General features: G+C 34.8%; 2 protein-coding genes across 3 annotated transcripts in view; one reads left to right on the forward strand and one right to left on the reverse strand.

Moving 5' to 3' along the window:
- The window catches only part of csrnp1a (cysteine-serine-rich nuclear protein 1a), an 811,199-nt gene that overhangs the window by 218,232 nt on the left and 569,868 nt on the right, over positions 1-23,099 (forward strand). The gene's annotated exons all lie outside the window — the stretch shown is intronic.
- Positions 8,868-20,036, reverse strand: LOC137487392 (uncharacterized). 2 transcript variants are annotated; one of them, NM_001441666.1, is given in 17 exon segments: positions 8,868-9,727; positions 9,872-9,960; positions 10,071-10,247; positions 10,419-10,797; positions 10,932-10,979; positions 11,431-11,525; positions 11,903-11,936; positions 12,164-12,252; positions 12,346-12,516; positions 12,660-13,038; positions 13,522-13,569; positions 13,686-13,780; positions 14,604-14,861; positions 16,012-16,239; positions 16,908-17,135; positions 17,805-18,113; positions 18,383-18,677. In NM_001441666.1, coding segments are annotated over 17 exon segments (2,868 nt in total). In that variant the 5' UTR covers positions 18,495-18,677; the 3' UTR covers positions 8,868-9,598.

Here is a 23,099-nt window from a genome sequence, read left to right on the forward strand (position 1 = left end):
AATTGGGTAGGCAGAATTGTTCGTAGTGTTTGTGGATGTTTCCCAGTGATGGGTTGCGGCTGGAAGAGCATCCGCTGCGTAAAAACGTGCTGGATAAGTTGTTGGTTCATTCCGCTGTGGCGACCCCAGATTAATAAAGGAACTAAGCCGAAAAGAAAATGTATGAATGAATGAATGTTGATTTCACGTGGTAAAATCTCTTGTAAGTTTGTAACTATCTTACTTCAAATGTTACAAGACGAATACTGTTTGTACTTCTAGTTTTTCATGTACACCGCTCTTACAGCTGAATAGGTGCTGAAACCAAAATTATTTCAAACAAGACTCAATGCAACAGTGCAGCGCAGGACAGCATTTGATTGTGACTTCGGGTTCTTTCCATTATCCGCGGCCTGCAAAACTGCAGCAAAATGGATATAATATACATGGATGAAAGCAAATGAAATTATATTTATCTACGCACGGCACGGAAGAAACAAGGATGCATTAGGGTCCTTTCAAACTGGAGGCGGATGGAGGACTCGCCACCTGCACGAGTTTTCCATGTTTTTGTTCAGTAAAGCGAATCGTAGCTTCAGGTCTAATCATCACTAAAGTGATCATCAACAGTGTCACATTTGTATTTGCTGACATCTAACACAATGTTGCTCTTGGCATATGTGTTTATTGTTTTTTTTTAAATAAGAGTTTCATTTTGGCAATAGCCTTTTGTATTAAATAGCATATTTGATCTATACAAAACTTTTCACTGAGCTCAGTAAAATATTCTTTGATAAGTTATTAATAATCTGTTCAATAATTTGTTAAAGCCTAAACGAATGGTAAAATATAGATTGTAATTGAATATAATATAGTCTAGTTTAAATAAATAAATAAAATATAGCCTATTTTAATAGCCTATAAATAAGTATAGCTCTAACATATTTTTAAATTAAATAAATAGGTTATTTTCTGAAGAATGCGCATGTCCATGTTTATCATACCATCGAATTAAACACAAAACAATATCTCGTGTGTATTTCGTATATTTGAAGGAGCAGTCAATGCATGCACTGAAAATAGGTTATAGGCCACCTTAAAACTTAAATAGGCTATTAATACCGGATATAAAAGATAAATAACTTTTTTTGTAAAAAGAGAATCTTCCGGTAGTACTGTCACAAAGGAGTCCTAAATTACAAACGATTGTTTATTAAATTACCGCAACACATTTTATTGCAGAACATTTAAGCTGGTTTCAGCTCTTAGTTCATTCATTTTCATTTTCAGTTGTTTTTTTATCGTTTTATTTAACTTGTTTGTTAATTCAATTTTATTTAAAAATTTAAACAGTTTTGTTATTTAGCCTATTATTTTTATGCAACAAAAGTTGCAAACTTATTTGCTATGAGAGGTGAGAGAGAAACAGCGCAAGAGAGCGGAAAGTGTCGGTCAAGTGATGTTGATGTGAACAGCTGAAGCTGTCAAATTATTTGTAGTTCATTTATTATTAATGATGATGATTAAAAATAAAAATACTATTCATTTTATTTAATAATGTAATTAAAACATGTAATAGTTCTACATTAATGCGAAACAAGCTAAATATCGTCTGTAAAATCGTCATAGGTTTCAGCTCTTGGCAATTCTTTCCCTATCGTCGATACACGAGAGATTGTCTTTCATTCGTATACATTAATTTCCAGAGATCTCTTTGTCTCTTGCCAGGATGTCCCATATGACTAACGCAAGACCAGGGAGTCATTCTAAAGTCTCGTGAGGTGGTTCCCGCTGAAAATCCTGTAAAGCCCCATGGTTAGCTGATTAAATCATTTACCAAGTTGGATGACGGGTACCCGAACATCTGTGGCCAAAGTATTGGTCAAAATAGTCAAAATCAATTAGTGCTCTGTTATCCTGATGGTATAGGCCCTCGAGCCAGTTCAGTGACCAGACAATGTGGCATTGGTAGTGCAGTTTTAGTGAGTGCACTTGAGATGGGAGTTGCTAATGTTCTGTTGCTTAAAATCAATCTACAGTCTGAATTAGTGAGTGGTGACGTGATCGTTGGTGTTCATTCTTCTCTTCATATTGCTGATGTAACATTCACTCTAGGCAAGGATTTGGCAGAAGGTAGTGTACGGAGTGATTTTTTAACAAGTCACCTAAATTTGTTTTTACCACTTGTCGCTGGTACTGATGACTGTGCACTGTTTTCACTGTGTGCGCGGTTACTCTTTCCATGAATAAATCTGCTGAGATTTCTCATAACGTAGATTTTTTGTGACAGATTTGTTGTGAATCCTAACACCATTGATTTGTTCTTTGTCCCTCTACAGGAAAAGGCAGATCTGATTCAGTACTAAGAAGGATGCTATAGGCTGTGCTGACTTATAGAGAAGTAATGATTCACCTGACTCACGATTCGATACGATTCACGATTTGGTCATGATTTTTAACAAAATTTTTTGAAACAAATTTAAGGTAAAGAGCCCTTTAATTTTTTTCTGAAATGCTTCACAATTTTGCAAAATATAATGTATTTTCAGATTCCAAAAAAATAAATAAATAAAGGAATACAAACTAAAGAAGGCTCATTAATATAAACAAACTAAAACTGTGACTGTGCTGGGATTTTACATTTTTAAAAAGAAATATTAGCATATTTATGTTTTCTGGCATAAGCTGAGATCTTTGCACTTTTACAGTGTCCCCTGCTGATAAAAACTGAGATGGCTAGTGTGGAGAGGTAAGCTTTTCCTAAACCAGAGAGCAGGGTGTACATAGGTGGTCAATTGACCCTCTTATTTGCAGGTAAAGCAAGAATTATGCCTGTAAACACAGCGCCCCCTCTGCTCAAAACATGTATCGCGTTTCATTCAACATTTCAATCGGTTTAAATTGTCACATATTTGTACCGATTACATCCCAACTGACTTGTCTTTGTGTCCCAAGATGTTAACTGATGATCAAAAATCTAATTCTACTCTTGCCTTACTTTTTGAATTGGCTTGACTAGAGCTGAAGAATTCTAATGAGAAAGTGGGTTTCCTCAAGTCCTACTGAAAACTGGAATGTACTAAACCAAATCGTAATTCCAGTAGTTTATTAAGACATGATTTTAGACTTTGCACACAACAGTGCAGCTGATCATTTAGGTGTTTTAAACATGTACGACTGAATTTTGCGAAAGTTAAATTGGCCTGATTTAAAACAGGAGGTCTCACAATTTTGTAAGACTTGACACATTTGTCAAGTGGTTGGGAAACCCAACCAAAAACTTCAACTTGCACCACTTTTATCTAATTCCGATGGTTTCTGAGGCATTTGAACATATTTCATTCAAGTGTGTAGGACCTCTTCCACATTCAAAATCTGGCAATAAGTACCTGTTTACGATTATGTGCGCAACTACACATTTTCCTGAGGCCAATCCTTTACATTTTGTAACTGCTAGAGCAATCACCAAAACACTGGTTAAGTTTTTCACGGTCTTTGGTTCAGAGTGATCATGGAACAAATTTTACATCTCAAACGTTTTCTCAAGAGCTTAAACGACTCGCCATTAAACATAACATCTCCACTGCTTATCATCCAGAGAGTCAAGGTGCTTTAGAGAGGTTTCATCAGACAGATAAGGTCTATAAATTCTCACATACTCTTTTGAGCTTGAGAGAGGAAGAAATTCTGTGGTTGCTTTTCGCTTCACGAGAGGTGATACAAGAATCACTGGGGGAGAACTTTTTTGGGCACACTTTTTGCTGTCCTTTAGCTGTATTGAAAGACAAGTGACTCTCTGATTTAAAAAGCACCACTGTTCCTGAATATTTTTCACAGTTTCGTACATGTTTATACAGGGCTGTGACAGTGAAAGTTTTTATAACTGCAGTGGGAAGACCGCCGGTGTTGCAGTTGCAGTGGTTTTGTTTACTCAAAACTGAAAATTCATTCTGTCATTAATTACTAATCTTTTATTATAACATTTTTTAATATGAAAATACAATAAAGTATGAAAAATGTGAAATTAAAGCAATAGTCCAGAGAGCTGGTTTTCCGTGTAAGTTCAGGTGCACCGTTTATAGCCTTTAAAGTGTACACGTGGCGGCGGAGGCTGGACTAGTAGATGGCATGAAGGTCCAGCCGCCTAATTCATTACATGTTTTGGTTAACTAATTCTTTAAATACAACTCTCTTGAGCTTTAAAGGGAAAAACTCAGAAAAAGTTTTCTGTTAAATTAATTTTAGCAGTGACACAACTGACAGTCACTTTCACTTTAGTTTTTCAGTTAGGATAAATATTAGGAGTAACCTAAAAAAATGTTTAGTTAGACACTGCACAGTCCTACAATAGTCTACACTATAGTTAATATTATAATATCATTTCATATCATATCATTATATCATTTTCATCAATAATATTAAAACTAAGCTATAAAATTGATAAAACGCAGAACCCTTAAAAATATTTGCTTTCATTTTGACATCTCTAAAGCGCACTTTTACAGTTGTGTAAAGAAACATCCCATTATGCAGCAGCAGTCTCAAGTTGGAACACTTAAAAAAATGACTTGAGTTTAAAGATGATCGGCCTGTGAGGTCAAGTTTATAGTGGTAGTAAGTAAGTGGATGCCACAGATCAACCTCTCACTTGCGCTGCAGGTATCCTGCATGATAATGTAGGGTAGAGAGTTCTCTTGTCACGTGATTATAAATACTGAGAAGGACCTGCACACAGTCTTGAGCACAGACAGACACACATGAGCAAACGCAACGAAATGAGAAGGAAACATAGAAGCGTTGCCCCGATAGGACACGATAATAAACTTCAACTGGCGAGCTGAGCTGAATCAAAACAGCTGAGTACCGTCATAACATGTGACCATAATAAATACACGTGGACAACCTAAACAAAACAAACCTACAAGACAAAACAGGCACTCCGGACATCTCTGTTTTGCTACACCAATGCCTTAAAATGTAACTAAGTAACACATTTAGCTACTATTTTTTAGATGACATTAAATTGTAACATTTACCTTTTTCCTAACGCTGATATTGGTGTGAAAATGAAGCATGATGACTCGGTTATGACTTATTTACCTGTTATATAAAAAGTGGGTTTGCTTGCTGGTGTAGGCATAGTTTGACATATTTTCCTAAAACTTTAAACATTTATGTTATTTAGAAAAAAACAGAAAGAAATAAGGAGAATAAAATATAATTTAAACCACTCGTTTGGCACTGAAGCCACGATCCGTGTCTGCGTAAATAAACAGTGTTGTTGCTAACCTTCATTAATAAAGTCAGTAATAGCGAAAGTGTGCATAGCCTAATATTATAGCTATAAAAAGTATATTACTGGTCTAAGTCAGTAACTTGCATCTAAATTGTCGGTGCAGTGCAGGTTTATTGCATGTACGAATCAGATTATGAACAATAATTAAGAGCAAGTTTTTCCTTTATTACATTCTTACCGTAAGGTGTTTTATTTATTTATTTGTTTTTTTTATTAATTAAAGAGGTGAGGACATTATTACTGGCAAAATGTTCCTTCCGTACCACCAACAGGTTATGCCTCTTTACGTAACAGCGACATACAGTTGAGGGTAGGTTAAGCAATTCTAAGATGCTCACAACTTTGACGAGCCAGCTACCAAGAAAACTGACGTCATTGGATTAGTGAGAAGTTTTCCGATGTTGTTCAGTGACATTTCTGATATAATGTCAATTATTGAGCATGATATTGATGTTGATTTCAGGCGATAAAGCAACATTTATATTGTGTTAATCCACTTAAATGGTCATTTTTACAAAAGGAAGTTGATTAGATGTTGGGAAATCACATCGCTGAGTCCATTAACAGTCTGTGGAGTTTGCCGTGCTTGCTGGTAGAAAAATCTCATGGCACATTTAGATTTTGCACAGATTATCGACTGGTAAATGCTGGAACAATAATGACTTCTATCCTTTGCCAAGAATAGATGATTGTGTGGATTGTGTAGGTTCTGTGTACGTTTCAAAAGTCGACCTGTTTAAGAGATACTGGTGGGTGGCGTTAACTGAACGTGCAAAAGAAATATCAGCATTTATCACCCTGGATGCTTTTCTCTTAATTATAGGGTGATGGTGTTCAGGATGAAAAATGCTCCAAGATCTTTTCACAGTGTTGGCTGGTGTTCCCAATCCCGAAGCGTACTTGGATGATGTGGTTTTATACAGCTCCACATGGCTGGAACACATAATTTAACTGGCAGAGGCTAAGCTTACTTTGAACTTGGCCAAATGGGAATTTGGTAAAGCCGCTCTTGTCTATTTGGGTAAAGTAACTGGTGGTGGTGAAGTGTGCCCACTTGCTGCTAAGGTTATGGGTTTTTTGTGATTTTTCCTCATAAGCAAATATGTTGTTTTTTAGGTAAGGTAGGTAACTACCATTCGTTTTGTATGAAATTTGTCATGGTTGTTTCTCTTTTAACTGACCACCTAAGTCTGACGATTGAGTTTGAGTGGTCCGATGCATGCCAGTATGCATTTGAGAATATTAAATCCTTACTGATTTCAGCTCCAGTGTTGGCTGTCTCTGTTCATTTGAAGCCATTTAGTCTAGCGGTGGATGCAAGCGATGCAGGAGCTGTTCTGCAGCAAAGGGTTGCTGATAAAGTGGAATACACAGTTTGTTACTTTTGAAAGAGGTTTACATCTGCACCACGGATGTATTCTGCTATTGAAAAAGAGGCTTTAGCAATGGTTCTTGCTATTCAACATTTCGAGAGTTATTTGTCAAACTGTCATCCGATTGTTGTAGATTGTGACCATAACCCACTCACCTTCCTAAATTCTATGCGTTTATAACTATTTTTGTAGTGTCATTAAAACGTGGCTTCTTGTCTTAAACGATGACTCAAGCTTTCATAGTATTACTTTTTAAAAAGGAAAAAGATCCCACCTCTTGTAACTCCTATAGGCCCTTTTCATTAATAAATGCTGATGCTAAAATGTTGGCTATTCATGTTGTAAAGATACTTCCATATGTATATCTGAATTGCAAAAAGGTTTTATGTATAGGAGACATGTGTTCTTTAATGTTCATACTCTTTTATATATATATATTCCTACCATTTCTCTGTTGTCACTGAGGTTGTAATTGCTCTTGATGCTGAAAAAGCATCTTTTAGATGAATGGTCTTATCTCTTTGCTGTATTTAAAAAAATTGGGCTTGTGAATAATTTTATTTTATGGATTCATCTCTTATATGCTCACCCCAGGCCAGCATACCCACAGATGGTATGCATTCACAATACTTTAAATTAAGCCGGGGTACACAGCAGGGATGCCCACTCTCCTCTCTAATATTTGCCCTGGCTGTTGAGCCACTGTCAATTGCCTGACGTTCATCTGTTTCATTTGAAGGAATCTCCCGTTCTGATATTGCAACTGAATTATCACTTTATGCCGATGACTTTTGGTATTATGTCTGTAACCCGATCACTGCCATTTCTTCTATCATTTCCTTTCTTAACAAAATTTGCTCATGTTCTGGTTGTAAAATTAATTTTCAGAAGAGTGAGAGTTACCCTTTTAATTCTTTGGCATTGCAACTTAAAGACTCTAATGTTTCATTTAGGCTGTGTAAATCTGGTAACATTTATCCCAAGATGTTTAAAACCAGATCTCTTTCATCTCTCTTCTCCACTAATTATTCTCCTTTTTTGGCTCAATCTAAATCTGACCCCAAAGGTGGCACAATCTTCATTTCTTCCTTAATTGTAAGAATTAACACAGTCAAAATGAATAAATTATGATGAAAAAAAAAGAATAAATCTCCCTAAATTATTATTTTTATTTTAGCGTATTCCATTGTTTTTGCCAAATAGCTTTTTTAAGTCTATTGACCAAATTGTTACACCCTTTCTGTGGCATGGTAAAGTATTCTTAGTATTCTTAAACTATTACTTGAAAATTGTAAACTGTGTGGGGTTATCTCTTCCCAACTTTAAGTTTTACTTCTGGTCAGCTAACATTCATAAGATTATGTTTTGGTTTAACTCATCTAATGCTTCCAGATGCAAATTAGAGGCAAAATCATGTCTTCCCACTCCTTTACAGGCCTTACTTACTGCCGCTTTACCTATTAATGGCTCCAAGTTTACAGATAATGTAATTGTCTTATCAACACTTAGGATTTGGTCTCAATTTAGGTCCCGTTTTAAGCTAAATCCGCCTCTTCATTAATGCCACTATCCATGAATTACTTGTTTCCTCTATCAGTCACTGACCATGCTTTATGGTGTGGCAAGAGATACTGTAGGTTTACTATATTTCAGAGATTTGTTTAAGGATTGTATATTCTGCACCAATGCAATGTTTTCTTCTGAATTAGATCTGCCACCTTCACATCTTTTCTGTTATTTTCAAACCAAAGCTGTTTCTTTATTTCTATATTTTCTCTGCCTACCATCGAAGTTGGTAAGGGAGAATTTTCTTCTGAATAAAATTTTTGAAAAGGCACTATTTTCAAGGTCTTATTGTCAGCTTATTGATTTAGCGGACTGTACTAATGCTGAAATTAAAAGTTGGGTGAATTAAAAGAAACTTGTTGGGTAAATTGTTTGAGGTTGACTGGTGGGTAAATGCCGTGCACCACTAATATATGCTTTAATTTAATATATTATTTCTAAATAATATATACAATAAAATAATTAATATAATGTATACATTTAAAACAATGACGAATTTAACTTAGCACTGGGTTACTATTATGGCCATCGTACAACTTTTTTTTCTTTTATTATTTTATTTATTTTTATAGCATTACTGTCATTAGTAATTTTGTAAAGTTCAAGACGAAAGTAGTAAAAAAAGAAGTGAAATGAAAAAAATGGAGATGCCATTTCTGAGTGCAATATTTTTTATTAAACAAAAAGAAAATGTACATACAATACAACAGTAAACATCACATTACAGTGAACATTAAACATACAGTTTGGTACCTTCTATTTTACTGAGACCCAGAAGGGACATGATGGTGGGGAAAAAAAACTCAGTGGGAGGAAAATGAGGTAAATATCTATTTTTAAGTTTTTGCGTTACCTCCCAGGGTTTTGTTTTCCCTCGCAATAGTTTTGCGTTCCCTGGCAAAGATCTTTTATGTTCCGTCGCAACACTGTTGTTCCACAAACACTTCCTGTTCACTTTATATTTAAAAAATGTCGGTAATTTGTATGTACAGTTCAGCATGTACCATGTACATGGTTGATGTGCATATTGTGCATTCGTCTTGCAGTGGTTGAGAGCTCTGCACATCACTATGGTGTGTTTCACATAGCATTTCTTCATTCGGCACTGGGTTGCTTACATGGTCGCCGAACAATGTTTTTATTTTTTATTGCACAACTACCATTAGTATTTCCACAAAATAACAAAATATTTATTGATAAAATAAATTAATAAAAAATACAATAGAAAATGGGGATGCCGTAACAGCTGATGAATCAGTCGGATGAATCAGTCTGGGGTCTTGAAGATTTCTGGTCTTGAGGTGGCACAGGGTTGCTGTCATGGCTGGCTACAACTTCCTTTTTTAAGTGTTTATGTTTTTTTTAACTACTATCATCAGTCATACTAAAATATACAATAATATCTAAAGAAAAAACTAACAAGTAAAAAGAAGGGAATATTAAAAAATGAGGGATCCTCTGACTGCTGATGGACAATGCGGTTCTCGGGTGCAGGTCTTTCCACGTCTTCAGGCTGAAACAAAAACAAAATTGAGGTCTGCTATTTAATGCATTATTAACCAAAGAACATCTAAAAAAGATTTTTAAACAATTATGAAAATTTAGGAAGATAAAAAAGAGTGCAAATATTAAAGAATGTTCAGAATGTAAATAATACCCTAAACCAGTCATGGAGACTCAGTTTCTCAAGTTCAATTCGCTGCTCTGGCTCGATCTGGAGACAGCAGCGGATCAAATCACAGCATTCTGTGCAGAAAGAAGAGAGAGAGCTCAGATTTACTGCACAACTTAATTAATAAATAATAGTTTGTATTATTCAGATTGACCTCTTTCCTTGACCCAAATAGAGATTTTACCTTTTGTCAAGTGATCTTTGGTCCAGATGTTACGTCTGATCATTTGCAGGTCGTGTCGATTTGGAAAATCTCCACACATCATCACATAAAGGAGTAGCCCAAGAGACCACACTGTCGTTGTTTTACCGTGGTACTCGCCAGTTATCCGATACTCAGGTGGGACATAGTCATCTGTGCCTGAATGAGAGAGGTTTTAACCATTAGTCATTAGTCACCAGATCGACAGTATTAATCGATTAGTGGACTCCATTCTATGATGCTATGTGAGAGCTTGACTCACTCAGAGTCTATTGTGAACTCATCACTACAGTTTGAGACTCACTTCACAGTTTAAGGGATCATACATACCAGCAAAACTTGTGTAAGGAGCATCGGTGAGGATTTCCCCGCATCCAAAGTCGATCAATTTGATTTCGAGGGTGTCCGGGTTGATCAGGATGTTCTCCATCTTGATATCGCGATGAAAGACTTTGCGTCTGCAGCACGTTTGAGCTGCAAATATTACCTGCCACATGATCAACCGTGCCCCATCCTCATCGATGATCGACTCTTGGCGCAGGAGAAAGGAGAGCAGCTCTTCAGAGGGCATGGGCCGCTCTAGGACCATGATGTATTCGTCCTCATCCACGCGCCAGTCCAAAAGCTTAATTATTTCCTGTATTGCGGGCTCTTGGTTTGCAAGAACTAAAAGAGCAACCTCCATTGGAAGTGATTCCGGATAGCCGTCCTGGAAGAAATATATTTGTTATGATGATTGGATGGATATTGTGTAAAACATGATGACAATTACAGTTTGTCTAGTGATTTATAGATACTTAAAGTGAAACAGTGAATGAGAGTTGAAGAGCACAGCATACTTACAATGTCGATGAACTTGACGTTCTCGGTGTAGGCAGTTTTAATTGCCACCTGCTCAACAGAACAAAGAAAGCATGTGTTATAGAATTATACACAATTATTGTGTTCAGAGTTCACATTTGTCCAATGCTATCTCATGGCAATTTGTCACTTTTTGATTTAGTGGCTGATTCGTATGAATTTGTACAATCTCATTCTTGTGATTTGCTTATCCAGGTTGACATTTGGGTTTAGGGCTGGAGTTTGGTGCCACGCATCCTTTTAAAAATCACATTTTTCATATGAATGAACTCATAAATTCATACCAATTAGACAAAAGGTAAAATAGTTCAGTTTTCTCTTGAGATCAGGCTGATTTTCAGTCATTAACACTGAACAAATTAACAAAGAAGCAGTTTAATTTAGCCCAAAAATAAGAATCACATATCTATCTATTATTTTTTATCTGATACTCTGATTTAAAGCGGTGATCTAGATAATAATTGATGAAAATTGATGATACCTGAAGGCCATCCTCTAGTCGGGTTGCAGCTTGAACAAGTCCAAAGCCTCCTTTACCCAGCAGAACGCCAAGTTCATAAGAGGATGAGTTGATGACTGTCAAAAGAAAAATTAAAGATGTTGATATATAATGTCAATCAGTAGAGAGTTTATTTAATCCAAGACTATTGTCTGATTCATATACGCACTCAATATTTGTACTTAAATTCACACAAAACAGGACAGTTTAAATGAACTGTAGTAGTTATAGAAATATTTATGCTTCATGTAAAATATACATATTCAACGCACACACATAAACAAATGAACAATGAAATCTTGTTGAATGTGGAAAAACCGTTGTGCTATTTATCATCTATTATTAAACAAAACACATAAAACATTTGAGTGCTGATTAAATATTGACATTAATAAAGACATTGCCATAAAAGTGTGTGTGTGCATGCGTGTGCTGGGTTAACTACCAAACTGACCCATTATTTCGCTGCTCTTCTTCTCTTCGTTGGTCTGAAACAGAAACAGAAATCATATTTAGTGTCATCACACAACCTGCATAAAACAAATATAGGCAACATGCCTAAAGTAAAGAAAGTGGACATTAAAGAACATGAAGAATGAATATAAAATAGTGTATTAGGACTGACTATACAACTTTACATAAAACTGTAAATCTAATGCGTATTGTCTACTAACCTATCAAATCAAAAATATTAAACTCATTAACATGTATTTACCTTAATCCAGCTGTGGCGGTTGAGTCGCTCCAGTTTAATCCGCTCTCTGGGGTCTATCTTGAGACAACAGCGCATAAAATCGCAGCATTCTGTGCAGAAAGAAGAGAGAGACATGATCACCTTGAAATTTATTTTTTGGTAATTCAAATTACAACTGTTCTGTGCTGAAATGAAGATCTCACCTTCTGACAGGCCTTCTATGTCTTTATTCATGATCGTATTCAGTTCTCGTCTTGTTGGAAACTTCCAGAAAAGCATTACAAACAAGACTATTCCGAGAGACCACACTGTCGCTGGTTCTCCGTGGTATTTGCCAGTCTCCAGAAACTCAGGAGGACAATACTCCGCTGTGCCTGGAGGAAAGAGATTTTGTTTCAGTTAACAAGGCATGTTTAATTGAATATTCATTACTAAGCAAGAATTCTGTTGATTCACAACAGTGAATTACTTCATGAGAGCTCAAGTCATCACCACAGTTTAAAGGGATTATACGTACCAGAATAGTCTGTGTAAGCCTCATCTTCGAGGATATCCCCGCACCCGAAGTCAATCAATTTGACCTCAAGGGTGTCCGGGTTGATCAGAAGGTTCTCCAGCTTGATATCTCGGTGTAACACTTTTCTTTGGCAGCAAGTTTGAGCTGCGAATACGACCTGTTTCATGATGAACCGTATGTCATCTTCATCAATGGGCCCAACATAGCTTTCTATGAAATTGTTCAAGGGCTGACAGGGTATGGGCCGTTCCAGAACCATGCAGTAGAAGTCACGTTCCACCTTCCAGTCCAGAAGCTCAATAATTTCAGGAACCCTTGGGCCTTGATTCACAAGGGTTTGAAGAACAATTTCTATTGGAAGTGGTTGAGCAAAACCATCCTAGAAGAAAGAAGGTTTTTATGATGAATCAGTGGTAAAAGAATTGAAAACAGATGATTGTCTACTAAAATATCATTTGCTGTCTGTGATTAAAGAATTAATTCACCCAATTAAGTTATTAAAAACCGTCATGTTGTTTCAATACACTGAGAGCTTCTTTCATCTTAGCAACACAAATCCCTCATCCTTCATCAATAGCAATGAGATGCTCAAAGTCCAGAAAAGGAACCAAAACCTTTGTTTTTTTAGTCTTAAAAGTGTTCTTGAAGCTTTGTATGTAGAGTTGATCTAGGATTTAATCTAAAATATTTAAACTTGTGTTCTGAAGATGAATAAAGGTCTCGGGGGGTTGGACTGACATGAGGGAAAGTAATTAATAACATAACTTTATTTATGGGTGAACTCATCCTTTAATGTTAGCATGACGTGTTTGAAATGTAAAATTGTGGAACAGAGGAGAAACAGAGAGCACAGTTTTCTTACAATGCGGATGAACGTTGTGTCGAACATCGAGCAGTATTTCACTGCAACCTGATCAACAAAACAAAAGAGTGGATGTGTTAGAATTATGAGCAAAGGCAATGGTGAGACCAGAATAACAGGACAAAAATGATTGGCTAGATTAATATTGCTGTTCAGATCCATACCTGAAGTCCATCATCCAAACGAGTCGCTGCATAGACGGTTCCAAAACCTCCTTCACCGAGCTCATCACCAACTTCATATTGGCGTGAATTGATGACTGTTAAAGAGAAATCAGAGATGAGGGAATAAAATGTGACAGCACTTACTACTACTAAATCCAATTAAGAGCTACTTTTTATTTTCTAAAGACAAATTAGCTGAATATTAGTTATCAACAACATTTAAACAATCTGTATATTGAAGTCAGTCTGAAGCACAGCCCACTAAACTGTAGGGGTCTAACTATTCGCACCTAACCATTTCGGTACAGGACTTTAAGTTCAGTCAGTGTGTACAAAATATGGACAAAAAGACATTTGAGGGGAAAAGTGACACTGCTGGATGTAAATGCTCAGTAGTGCTCTGCTGCAACACTGCACTGACAAACACATCTGTGTGCATGAATGAACAAGAGTGAGTACAACAACTTCACAAATATTCACAGTGTTCCAGAATTCAGCATTTTCTGAATAAAGGTGAAAAATGTTTCATTATAAACGTAAATGTTACTGGTGTTTTCTTCTGTCAGATAACATTTGGCAGAGTTTTTAGTTTTATTTTTATTCATGCAGCAAAGGTTTAATAATTTTTGTCCATTTTTTTTAATGACTGAAAAATCCTAATATATATTCTAATTTATTTGTATATTGATATATGTAGAATTCACTTTTTGTCACATTATTAGTCCTCTAACTTTTATGTTTGTAATAGTAATAAATGGTAAAAAAAAATTAACAAGCATTTTTTAAGTTTTGCTTGTTTTTTTATTTCAAACTGTAATAAAATTGAACAGAACTATTTATCCTTACACCCTACTAAATTGAAGTAAACCTGTAAATGTTCACTGAATTACTGAATGAGTGTCAAGGTAGCAAACTTACCGAAAATTGTTTTCTCCTTCTCCTGAGGAACTGATGGCACTGCAGCTTGAAGGACATCATCCTCACTACAGTTGGACGTGGCACAGGCTGTAGGGACGTCGTCAACACTTTGAGCTGCAGCATGGTCTGGAGTTTGGAGGGTCAGTTCAGTGCTGGGAGATTGGAGGACATCACTGTGGTCGTCAACACGGACTGGACAACCACTGGTGCTTAGTTCCTCCGATAACAGGTATTCAGTCCTATCATCAATATCTCGACCTAAAAAGAGAAAAATATGTAATAACTAAGGATTGTTTTATTTAACTTTTTTTAATGAAATGTTAATTAGCCATGTTAAAGTGTGCTGTACATTTTGAAGTGAGTATTTGGGGTGTTGTAGCCCCAAAATGTCAGAATTCTGAAGTCAGAATTATAAGCCCCCCTTTGATTTTTTTTCTTTTTTAAATATTTCCCAAATTATGTTTAACAGAGCAAGGAAATTTTCACAGTATGTCTGATAATATTTTTTCTTCTAGAGAAAGTCTTATTTGTTTTATTTTGGCTACAATAAAAGCAGTTTTAAATTTTTTAAACACCATTTTAAGGACAAAATTATTAGCCCTTATAAGCTACTTTTTTTTCGATAGTCCACAGAACAAACTTTTATGTTTAGAAATGTGTTGAAAAAAATCTGTTCTTTATTAAACAGAAATTGGGAAAACAAATAATCAGAGGGGCTAATAATTCAGAGGGGCTAATAATAATACTTTAACTATAGTAGTACAGTAGTACAGAAAATACAGTAGTAAATTCCGTCATCATTTACTGACCCTTGATTTATTCCAAACAATTCAGAGTTTTTTATTGTTTGTTTTTTTTAACAGAAAAGAAGATGCTTCAGAGAATGTTGAAACCTGTAACCATTGACTTTAATAGTATTTTTTTTTTCTACTATGGATGTCAATGGTTACAGGCTTTCAACATTCTTCAATATATCTTCTTTTCTGTTCAACAAAACAGCAAAACATGGTTTGGAACAAGTCAAGAGTGAATAAATGATAGAAGATTATAATTTTGGTGGACCATCTCTTTAAATAAATAACCTTAGATTTTAATAATACATTAGTAAATGTTGATGCTGTGCAAGTATTTTTAATTCTTATTTCATAAATAAATTAACTAACATGAACTATTGGAACATTATTGTGAAGTGTTCCCAATTTTGAAACTAAGCAGGCATTTATTAAATCAGTTTTAAATGTTTAATTTTCTTAAATAAAATAATAATCATAAAAAAGAAGCTATTTTAAACATTTCTCCCTAACTGAAGCGTAAATTAATCAAACCATTTATTGATACACTAATATTAAATTGCCGTCTAATCTGTGCATGTTCATTGAATTACTTAATGGTGAATTAGCAAACTGACCGATCACTGTTTTCTCCAAATTCTGTAGCTGGCATGACTGTGGCTCAGTGTCCCGAAGAACATGTGCACACAAGTTAGCTAGCAAAGGCACTGCAACTTGAAGGACATCATCCTCACTACAGTCGGGAGAATAGAGGACAACACTCTGGTCGTCAACATGGACTGGACAGCCACTGGTGCTTGGTTCCTCCGATGACAGGTATTGAGTCCAATCATCAATTTCTCGACCTAAAAAGAGAAATAATATGTAATAACTAAGGATTGTTTTATTCACATTTGATAATTGTAAGATTAATTTGCCATATTATTGCAAGCTGTACATTTTGAAGTGACTACTTGGGGTCTCGCAGCCCACCATTATAAATGTAAAACGCAGTCAAACAAACATACACTGAAAAAGTGACACTGCTGGATGTAAATGCTCAGTCGTGTTCTGAATACTGAAACATTGCACTGACAAACACATCTCTGTCAATGAAGGAAATCAATAAATATTCAGAGTGCTCCTTAATTTTGTACAATCATTTTTAGCTGATTGTCTTTTCTAACTGTTTGTCTTGCTCTTTTTTGAATATGGGTAAGAAATGTAAGTATTTGTCATTGTTCACAGCAAATGCTGTTCAAGATATTTTCATTCTTAATTCTAGTTAGCAAATACATTAAATAACATTAACTAATCAAACATTAAAGTAAAGTGTTTCCAGTTCTTTAATTATTTTAATCAGGCTGGCATTTATTCAAATGTTTTAATTTGTTATTATTCGCAATTGACAAAACAGAAAAGCACTTTTAAGTTTTGCCATTTTTCTCACAAACTTATTATTACACTGCTGTTAAACTGCCGTCTAATCTGTGCATGTTCATTGAATTACTTAATGGTGAATTAGCAAACTGACCGATCACTGTTTTCTCCAAATTCTGTAGCTGGCATGACTGTGGCTCAGTGTCCTGAAGAACACGTGCACACAAGTTAGCTAGCAAAGGCACTGCAGCTTGAAGGACATCATCCTCACTGCAGTCGGGAGAATAGAGGACAACACTGTGGTCGTCAACATGGACTGGACAGCCACTGGTGCTTGGTTCCTCCAATGACAGGTATTCAGTCCAATCATCAATTTCTCGACCTAAAAAGAGAAATAATATGTAATAACTAAGGATTGTTTTATTCACATTTGATAATTGTAAGATTAATTTGCCATATTATTGCAAGCTGTACATTTTGAAGTGATTACTTGGGGTCTTGCAGCCCACCATTATAAATGTAAAACGCAGTCAAACAAACATACACTGAAAAAGTGACACTGCTGGATGTAAATGCTCAGTCGTGTTCTGAATACTGAAACATTGCACTGACAAACACATCTCTGTCAATGAAGGAAATCAATAAATATTCAGAGTGCTCCTTAATTTTGTACAATCATTTTTAGCTGATTGTCTTTTCTAACTGTTTGTCTTGCTCTTTTTTGAATATGGGTAAGAAATGTAAGTATTTGTCATTGTTCACAGCAAATGCTGTTCAAGATATTTTCATTCTTAATTCTAGTTAGCAAATACATTAAATAACATTAACTAATCAAACATTAAAGTAAAGTGTTTCCAGTTCTTTAATTATTTTAATCAGGCTGGCATTTATTCAAATGTTTTAATCTGTTATTATTCACACTTGACAAAACAGAAAAGCACTTCTAGGTTTTGCCATTTTTCTCACAAACTTATTATTACACTGCTGTTAAACTGCCGTCTAATCTGTGCATGTTCATTGAATTACTCAATGTGGAAGTGAACAAACTGACCAGTCACAGTTTTCTCCATATCCTGCTGCTGGCATGACTGTGGCTCAGTGTCCTGAAGAACACGTGCACACAAGTCAGCTAGCAAAGGCACTGCAGCTTGAAGGACATCATCCTCACTACAGTCGGACGTGGCACAGGCTGTAGGGACGTCGTCAACACTTTGAGCTGCAGCATGGTCTGGAGTTAGGAGGGTCGGTGCAGTGATGGGAGAATGGAGGACATCACTGTGGTCGTCAACATGGACTGGACAACCACTGGTGCTTGGTTCCTCCGATGACAGGTGTTCAGTCCTATCATCAATATCTCGACCTAAAAGAGAAATAATATGTAAAAATTAAGTATGTTTAAAGTTTGTCCAGAAACTTGACGTGCTAGTTTGGAAATATGGAGAATAACTGAAGAAATATACTAAATCGACTTTAGATACACATTGACTGTATGTTACAGACTTTATAAAACTGATTAACAAAACTTAACAAATAAAGTTTTAAAATTAATAATAAAAAACTTCCACGATAGCGAGTGTAGGGCCCTATATGCAGACTTTGGTGTTCTTATAGCATCGGTATGAGGTTTACCATCACTGGTCATCGTGGGTGGAGAGTTTTTCTCCACGGGTTCTTCTCGATGGGGTTTGTTTTCTGTCCTTCCCCGCAGGACTAAAGCAATTACTCCGAGTAATGTAAACATTTTAAAGAGTAAATAGTTAACAATTTGAAAAGCACAAATCTACGAACAAATAACTGTCAGTAAAGACGAAGAAAGTCTTCGTATATCTTCACACTACAGTGGATTGTGAGTAATGGCGCCTGTTCAGCAAAACGTCATCTTTAGAACTTGATGAAACGTGACATTCTAAATTCCAATAAAACCAAGCTGCAACGTGATTGTCCCGTTTAAAACTTCATAAAAAATTTAATACAAAGTAATAGTCAATCATTTTAGTGGCTTTTTTCGTGTGCGTGTGTGTGTGTGTGTGTGTGTGTGTGGAGGGGGGGGGGTTTGGGGGTGTTGATGGAGAGCTTCAATAAAATCGCTCAGCATATTCAAATTTGTCATGCATTTTTTCGAGTCTTCTTTTTGTATTCACATGATAAATTTATAAATAATAGGCAAGTTTTTAACCGTTTAAGAAAACAATTTATTTTAATCAAAACAATTATTTTGCTCTAAAAACTCTTTTTTTAAACTCACTAATGTGGTTGAGGTTTATCTGTAACGTTAGTAACGTTTTGTTAAAACCATCATTAGGGTGTAAGTTACTCATTTTTGCAGTATGGCCTTAAATTATTTTGTCCACTGAATCCACTTTGCCTCATAATTTGTATTTTTCACTCAGTGCAGTCGGGGACTACAGTATATTGACTATTAGCACAAGGTTAGTTGACTGAATGCCCTGACAGTGTTAGCATTCAGCATGAAATCAGAACAGTTTGCAGTTAAAACCATTTCCTACCTTTTCTTGTAACCCAATAAAATCCACTGCAATTAATGTGGACAGAGATGTTTAATCCACAATTATGATCATCATTTCAACCTGCTGGCGTTCACATCATCGGTCTAGTCGTTTCTAAATCGTTTTTGAATCGTGAGAGAGTCGATTCATTGACCTATTCATAAACACAACCGTTGCTTTGTTACTGAACAAATGTCTTAAGACAGTGTCTTACTGCCACCTACTGGCGGTTTTAGTTGTTACATGGAAAACCTAATTTTACTAGACTTGCATATTTTTCTTATTAATATTTTTATTTGAGAAATTATTTATTTAAAAAAATCCATAAAGGTAAATAATTCAATGGATTTTCAAAAAATCTAAATTGCAAATATTGCACCTAATGGGAAAAGTGACTGCAGTAGAAGTACAAGAGAGAATGCAAAAGGAAGAAGTATCCAACACTGAAAAAGTTTAGGAACCGCTGATATACAGTCTGGTAACCGCTGATATACAGATAACTAGGTCATGAAATTAAGTCTAAATCAATGCAAATGTAGTTTAACAATGCAGTGCAAGTATTACAATGTACAAACACAAAAATTCCAATACTGTAAACAATTAATTTCAAACTACACTAACTAATTATATATTATGTATTATATTTTGGAAGTTATTTGCAAATGCAGCCAAAGCACATGATAGCATTAAATATGGCTGTAATATTGGTCATGTGGACGTTACTGCTTTTTGCCTTGGCACGACTGCTCACTTTTTGCTTACAATTAAAGTCCCTTTAAACGTAGTCTTGTCTGCATTTTGGAAATTGTTTTTCTTTTTATTGAGATATTGTTTCAAATGTTGCTTTCAATGGGGGTGTATGAATATATCATATATTAACTCATATTTAACTCAATATTTTGATTCACTCTGTCTAACAAGTCATCCGTGCTGTTGTTCTATTGGAATTTCATTTTCCAAATGGCCGACGTAGCAACAGAGTGTCACCTCTTGGTGGATCTAAGCTCTTTGATTTATTTATTTATTTATTTATTATTATTAATTAATTAATTTATTATTTTTTTTATTGACTTCAATAACAAACATACAAAATCCAATTTTACACAAAACAATGATAATAACAGATCAGGATAAATAATATAAACATATAAAAAATTTATTAAAAGAGAAACCAAAGAGAGAGAAAAAATAATAAAAAAATAAAACAATTAAACAAAGATACATACAAAACACAGATACAGCAAGAGGAAGCAAGGACTCACGTATCCGTGATATTTCCAAAATATTTATCTTAATAATCCAAGAATCTATCACTTTTCTTGTTAATAATTAGTCTAAGAGATTTAATAAAAGCATAAATTTCAATTAAAAAATGTGAAAAGAAGTCTGCGAATTGGAGAATTTTTGTTTGTGAATAAAATATTTTGCATACAAAATAAAAAAGTTAATAATGTAGTTCTCTGATATATCAGTTTTACCTTCATAGTAACAAATAATATCTTGAAGTTGTAAGTGTCTGGAAGAAGCAATGTATTTAACCATATGGAGATATAAGCTATAACAAAAGCTTTTTGTGTTTTCACAATGAAAAAATATGTCAATCAGCGTTTCGTCTTCACTTTTACAAAATATGCATGAACTATAAATCTCCAAAAACTTTGCCAAAGTACTATTCACTGGATATATTTTATAAAGAATTTTAAAATGACCCTCTTTTGTTTTATTGGGAATGCAGCACTTATGAGGTAATAGCCAGGCTTTTTTCCAGTCTATTAGGTCAATGAAGGATGCAGTAAAATTTGCCCTTAGGAACATTATACTTTTTAATTTGAAAGATTTGTTGAATATATTTATTATTAAATTTTTTGTCAAATATACTAACTCCATTTAAGATCAGCTCTGGTTCTTTAATAACATTTTCATTAAACATTAAATGAGATTTTATAAGTTGAATTAGGGCTACAGAAATTGCTTTTTGCACAGCATTAAATTCTTTAAAAGGTAATGGAAAATTATTATTGGACATAAATTGTTCATAAGACTAGAAGTTGCCAGACTTATCAAAAAGTGAGAGAATACCAATTATATTTTGTTAAACCACGTGGATAGAAAAATACATTTATTTCTAATTCTAATATCAGAGTTGTTCCATAAGATGCATTTATGTGGTGAGAAATTGTGGGAACAACACAATTTCCAGGATCTATGCTCTTTGATACAATCCATAGATATATACATGTATACATTTATGGATACAATCAAAGTCCCTTTTACAAAGGCAGAGGACAGCAACTTCAAAATAGGGGTTAAAGGTCAAGTTTGAGCTTAAGGGTTTTTTCATGTAGATAAATGTCATTACTTAAACATTTTCCAATGTCCTGTCTTTTACTAATTTGTATGGGCAACAAAAAAATCTTTGAAGTCATTTTTCTCAATTCAACACTCTAGCGAGTTAAGGTCTTTTGCTTTTGTAAGGCAGAAAAGTGACAATGTCTATATCTGATCTTTTGAAGACAGCTATAATAATATAACCTTAGTATATTTATTAAAATTAACTAATAATAAACAACACTTGTACAGCATTTATAATCATACTTCAACTTTTAATAATGCGTTATTAATCCAAAATGTTAATTTTGTTAAAATTAATACACTATATTAATAATAACAACAACGATGAACAAAAGCCACATGTAATAATGATTTTTTGTGTCATCTTGATGTGATGTTTATTTTTCCTTTAAAAATATTAATAAACGCATTCGAGGCTGACTGTTGGAGATCTGCGCAAGTGCGCATGCGCAGCGGCGTCGTTTTTAACCAAACAAGAGGACAGGGAAGAACTTATGGGAGCAAGAGATAACGTAAACTCTTACTAAATCGACATTTATTTCTCAATTATGGCCGTGTAACGTAAAGTGTCACTAGTTAACAGTTTTGTAATTTTGTAAGTAATTTTAAAAATAAATGTTCTTTTGCACAAAACTCCCTGAAGCAGTTTGAGGTAACTTGAACATTAACTTAAAAATCTTGACATGATTCTGTATTTACAGTTTAACGTGTCGCCTAACACGACAAACAGCAAAATAATCACTTTTAATAGCTTTACTGAAACGACAGTACAGATTTTGATGCTTGAAAACGTGGTGAATTTCGCTTGTTCTCTGGCGCTTTTCACATTATGTTTATGTATCGTTAGTTACTGGACGTTATGCGACACAGATTAAGATATTAATTACATTATACAGAAGATAATAGCTTGGAGGTAAGTTAATGTTGACCGCTGAACACAGTAAAGGTAATTTTGGCAGACTTTGTCAAATTAAAAACATTAACTCAGCTACCTGATTCTTCATGTTAAATGCTATTATTAGCGCGTTACCTGTTTTCACCTTTATACTCTGGTTTCATTCACAAACACATCACAATCAGTAACATTAGTTCTAACAAATCGTAAATTAACCAATAGTTTTAAAGCTCTTTCTCTTTTGTGGTGTTGCTTGTCATTTAGCCAGAGGTGTCAGTGATTCAGTAAATCACTCATGCTTTTAATTTTATGTGGAGAACTGGTAAGTTACTTAGTTGCTTTCTAACTTGTTTAGAGCTGAAATTTTGATATAAACAGTGGTGCTGTTCTCAGTATTTATGCATCATTTTTTTAGTACCATACCATTTATACAACCATTTATCCAAACTCAAGTGATACAGGATCAAGCGATTGGCCATCACGAAAGTTTGCTTTATGGCGACTGGTGAGTCTCCTTATTTTAGTGTTATTTAGGCAGAGCTAAATTAATTAAAACTTTTTATAAATCCAATATATATCTTTCAGGCCTCTC

This window comes from Danio rerio, chromosome 2, assembly GCF_052040795.2.
Source record: "Danio rerio strain M-AB ecotype USA chromosome 2, GRCz13ab, whole genome shotgun sequence".
Classification (NCBI taxonomy): Eukaryota; Metazoa; Chordata; class Actinopteri; order Cypriniformes; family Danionidae; genus Danio; species Danio rerio.

What these genes read in the sequence shown, in the direction of transcription:
- LOC137487392 (XM_087238755.1), bottom strand. Translation starts at nt 18,494, where the DNA reads ATGTTTACATTACTCGGAGTAATTGCTTTAGTCCTGCGGGGAAGGACA. An exon ending in GGCTTACACAGACTATTCTG is followed by an intron (nt 12,517 to 12,659) that starts GTACGTATAATC and finishes TCTTTCCTCCAG; the next exon opens with GCACAGCGGAGTATTGTCCT. An exon ending in TCCTTACACAAGTTTTGCTG is followed by an intron (nt 10,248 to 10,418) that starts GTATGTATGATC and finishes TCTCTCATTCAG; the next exon opens with GCACAGATGACTATGTCCCA.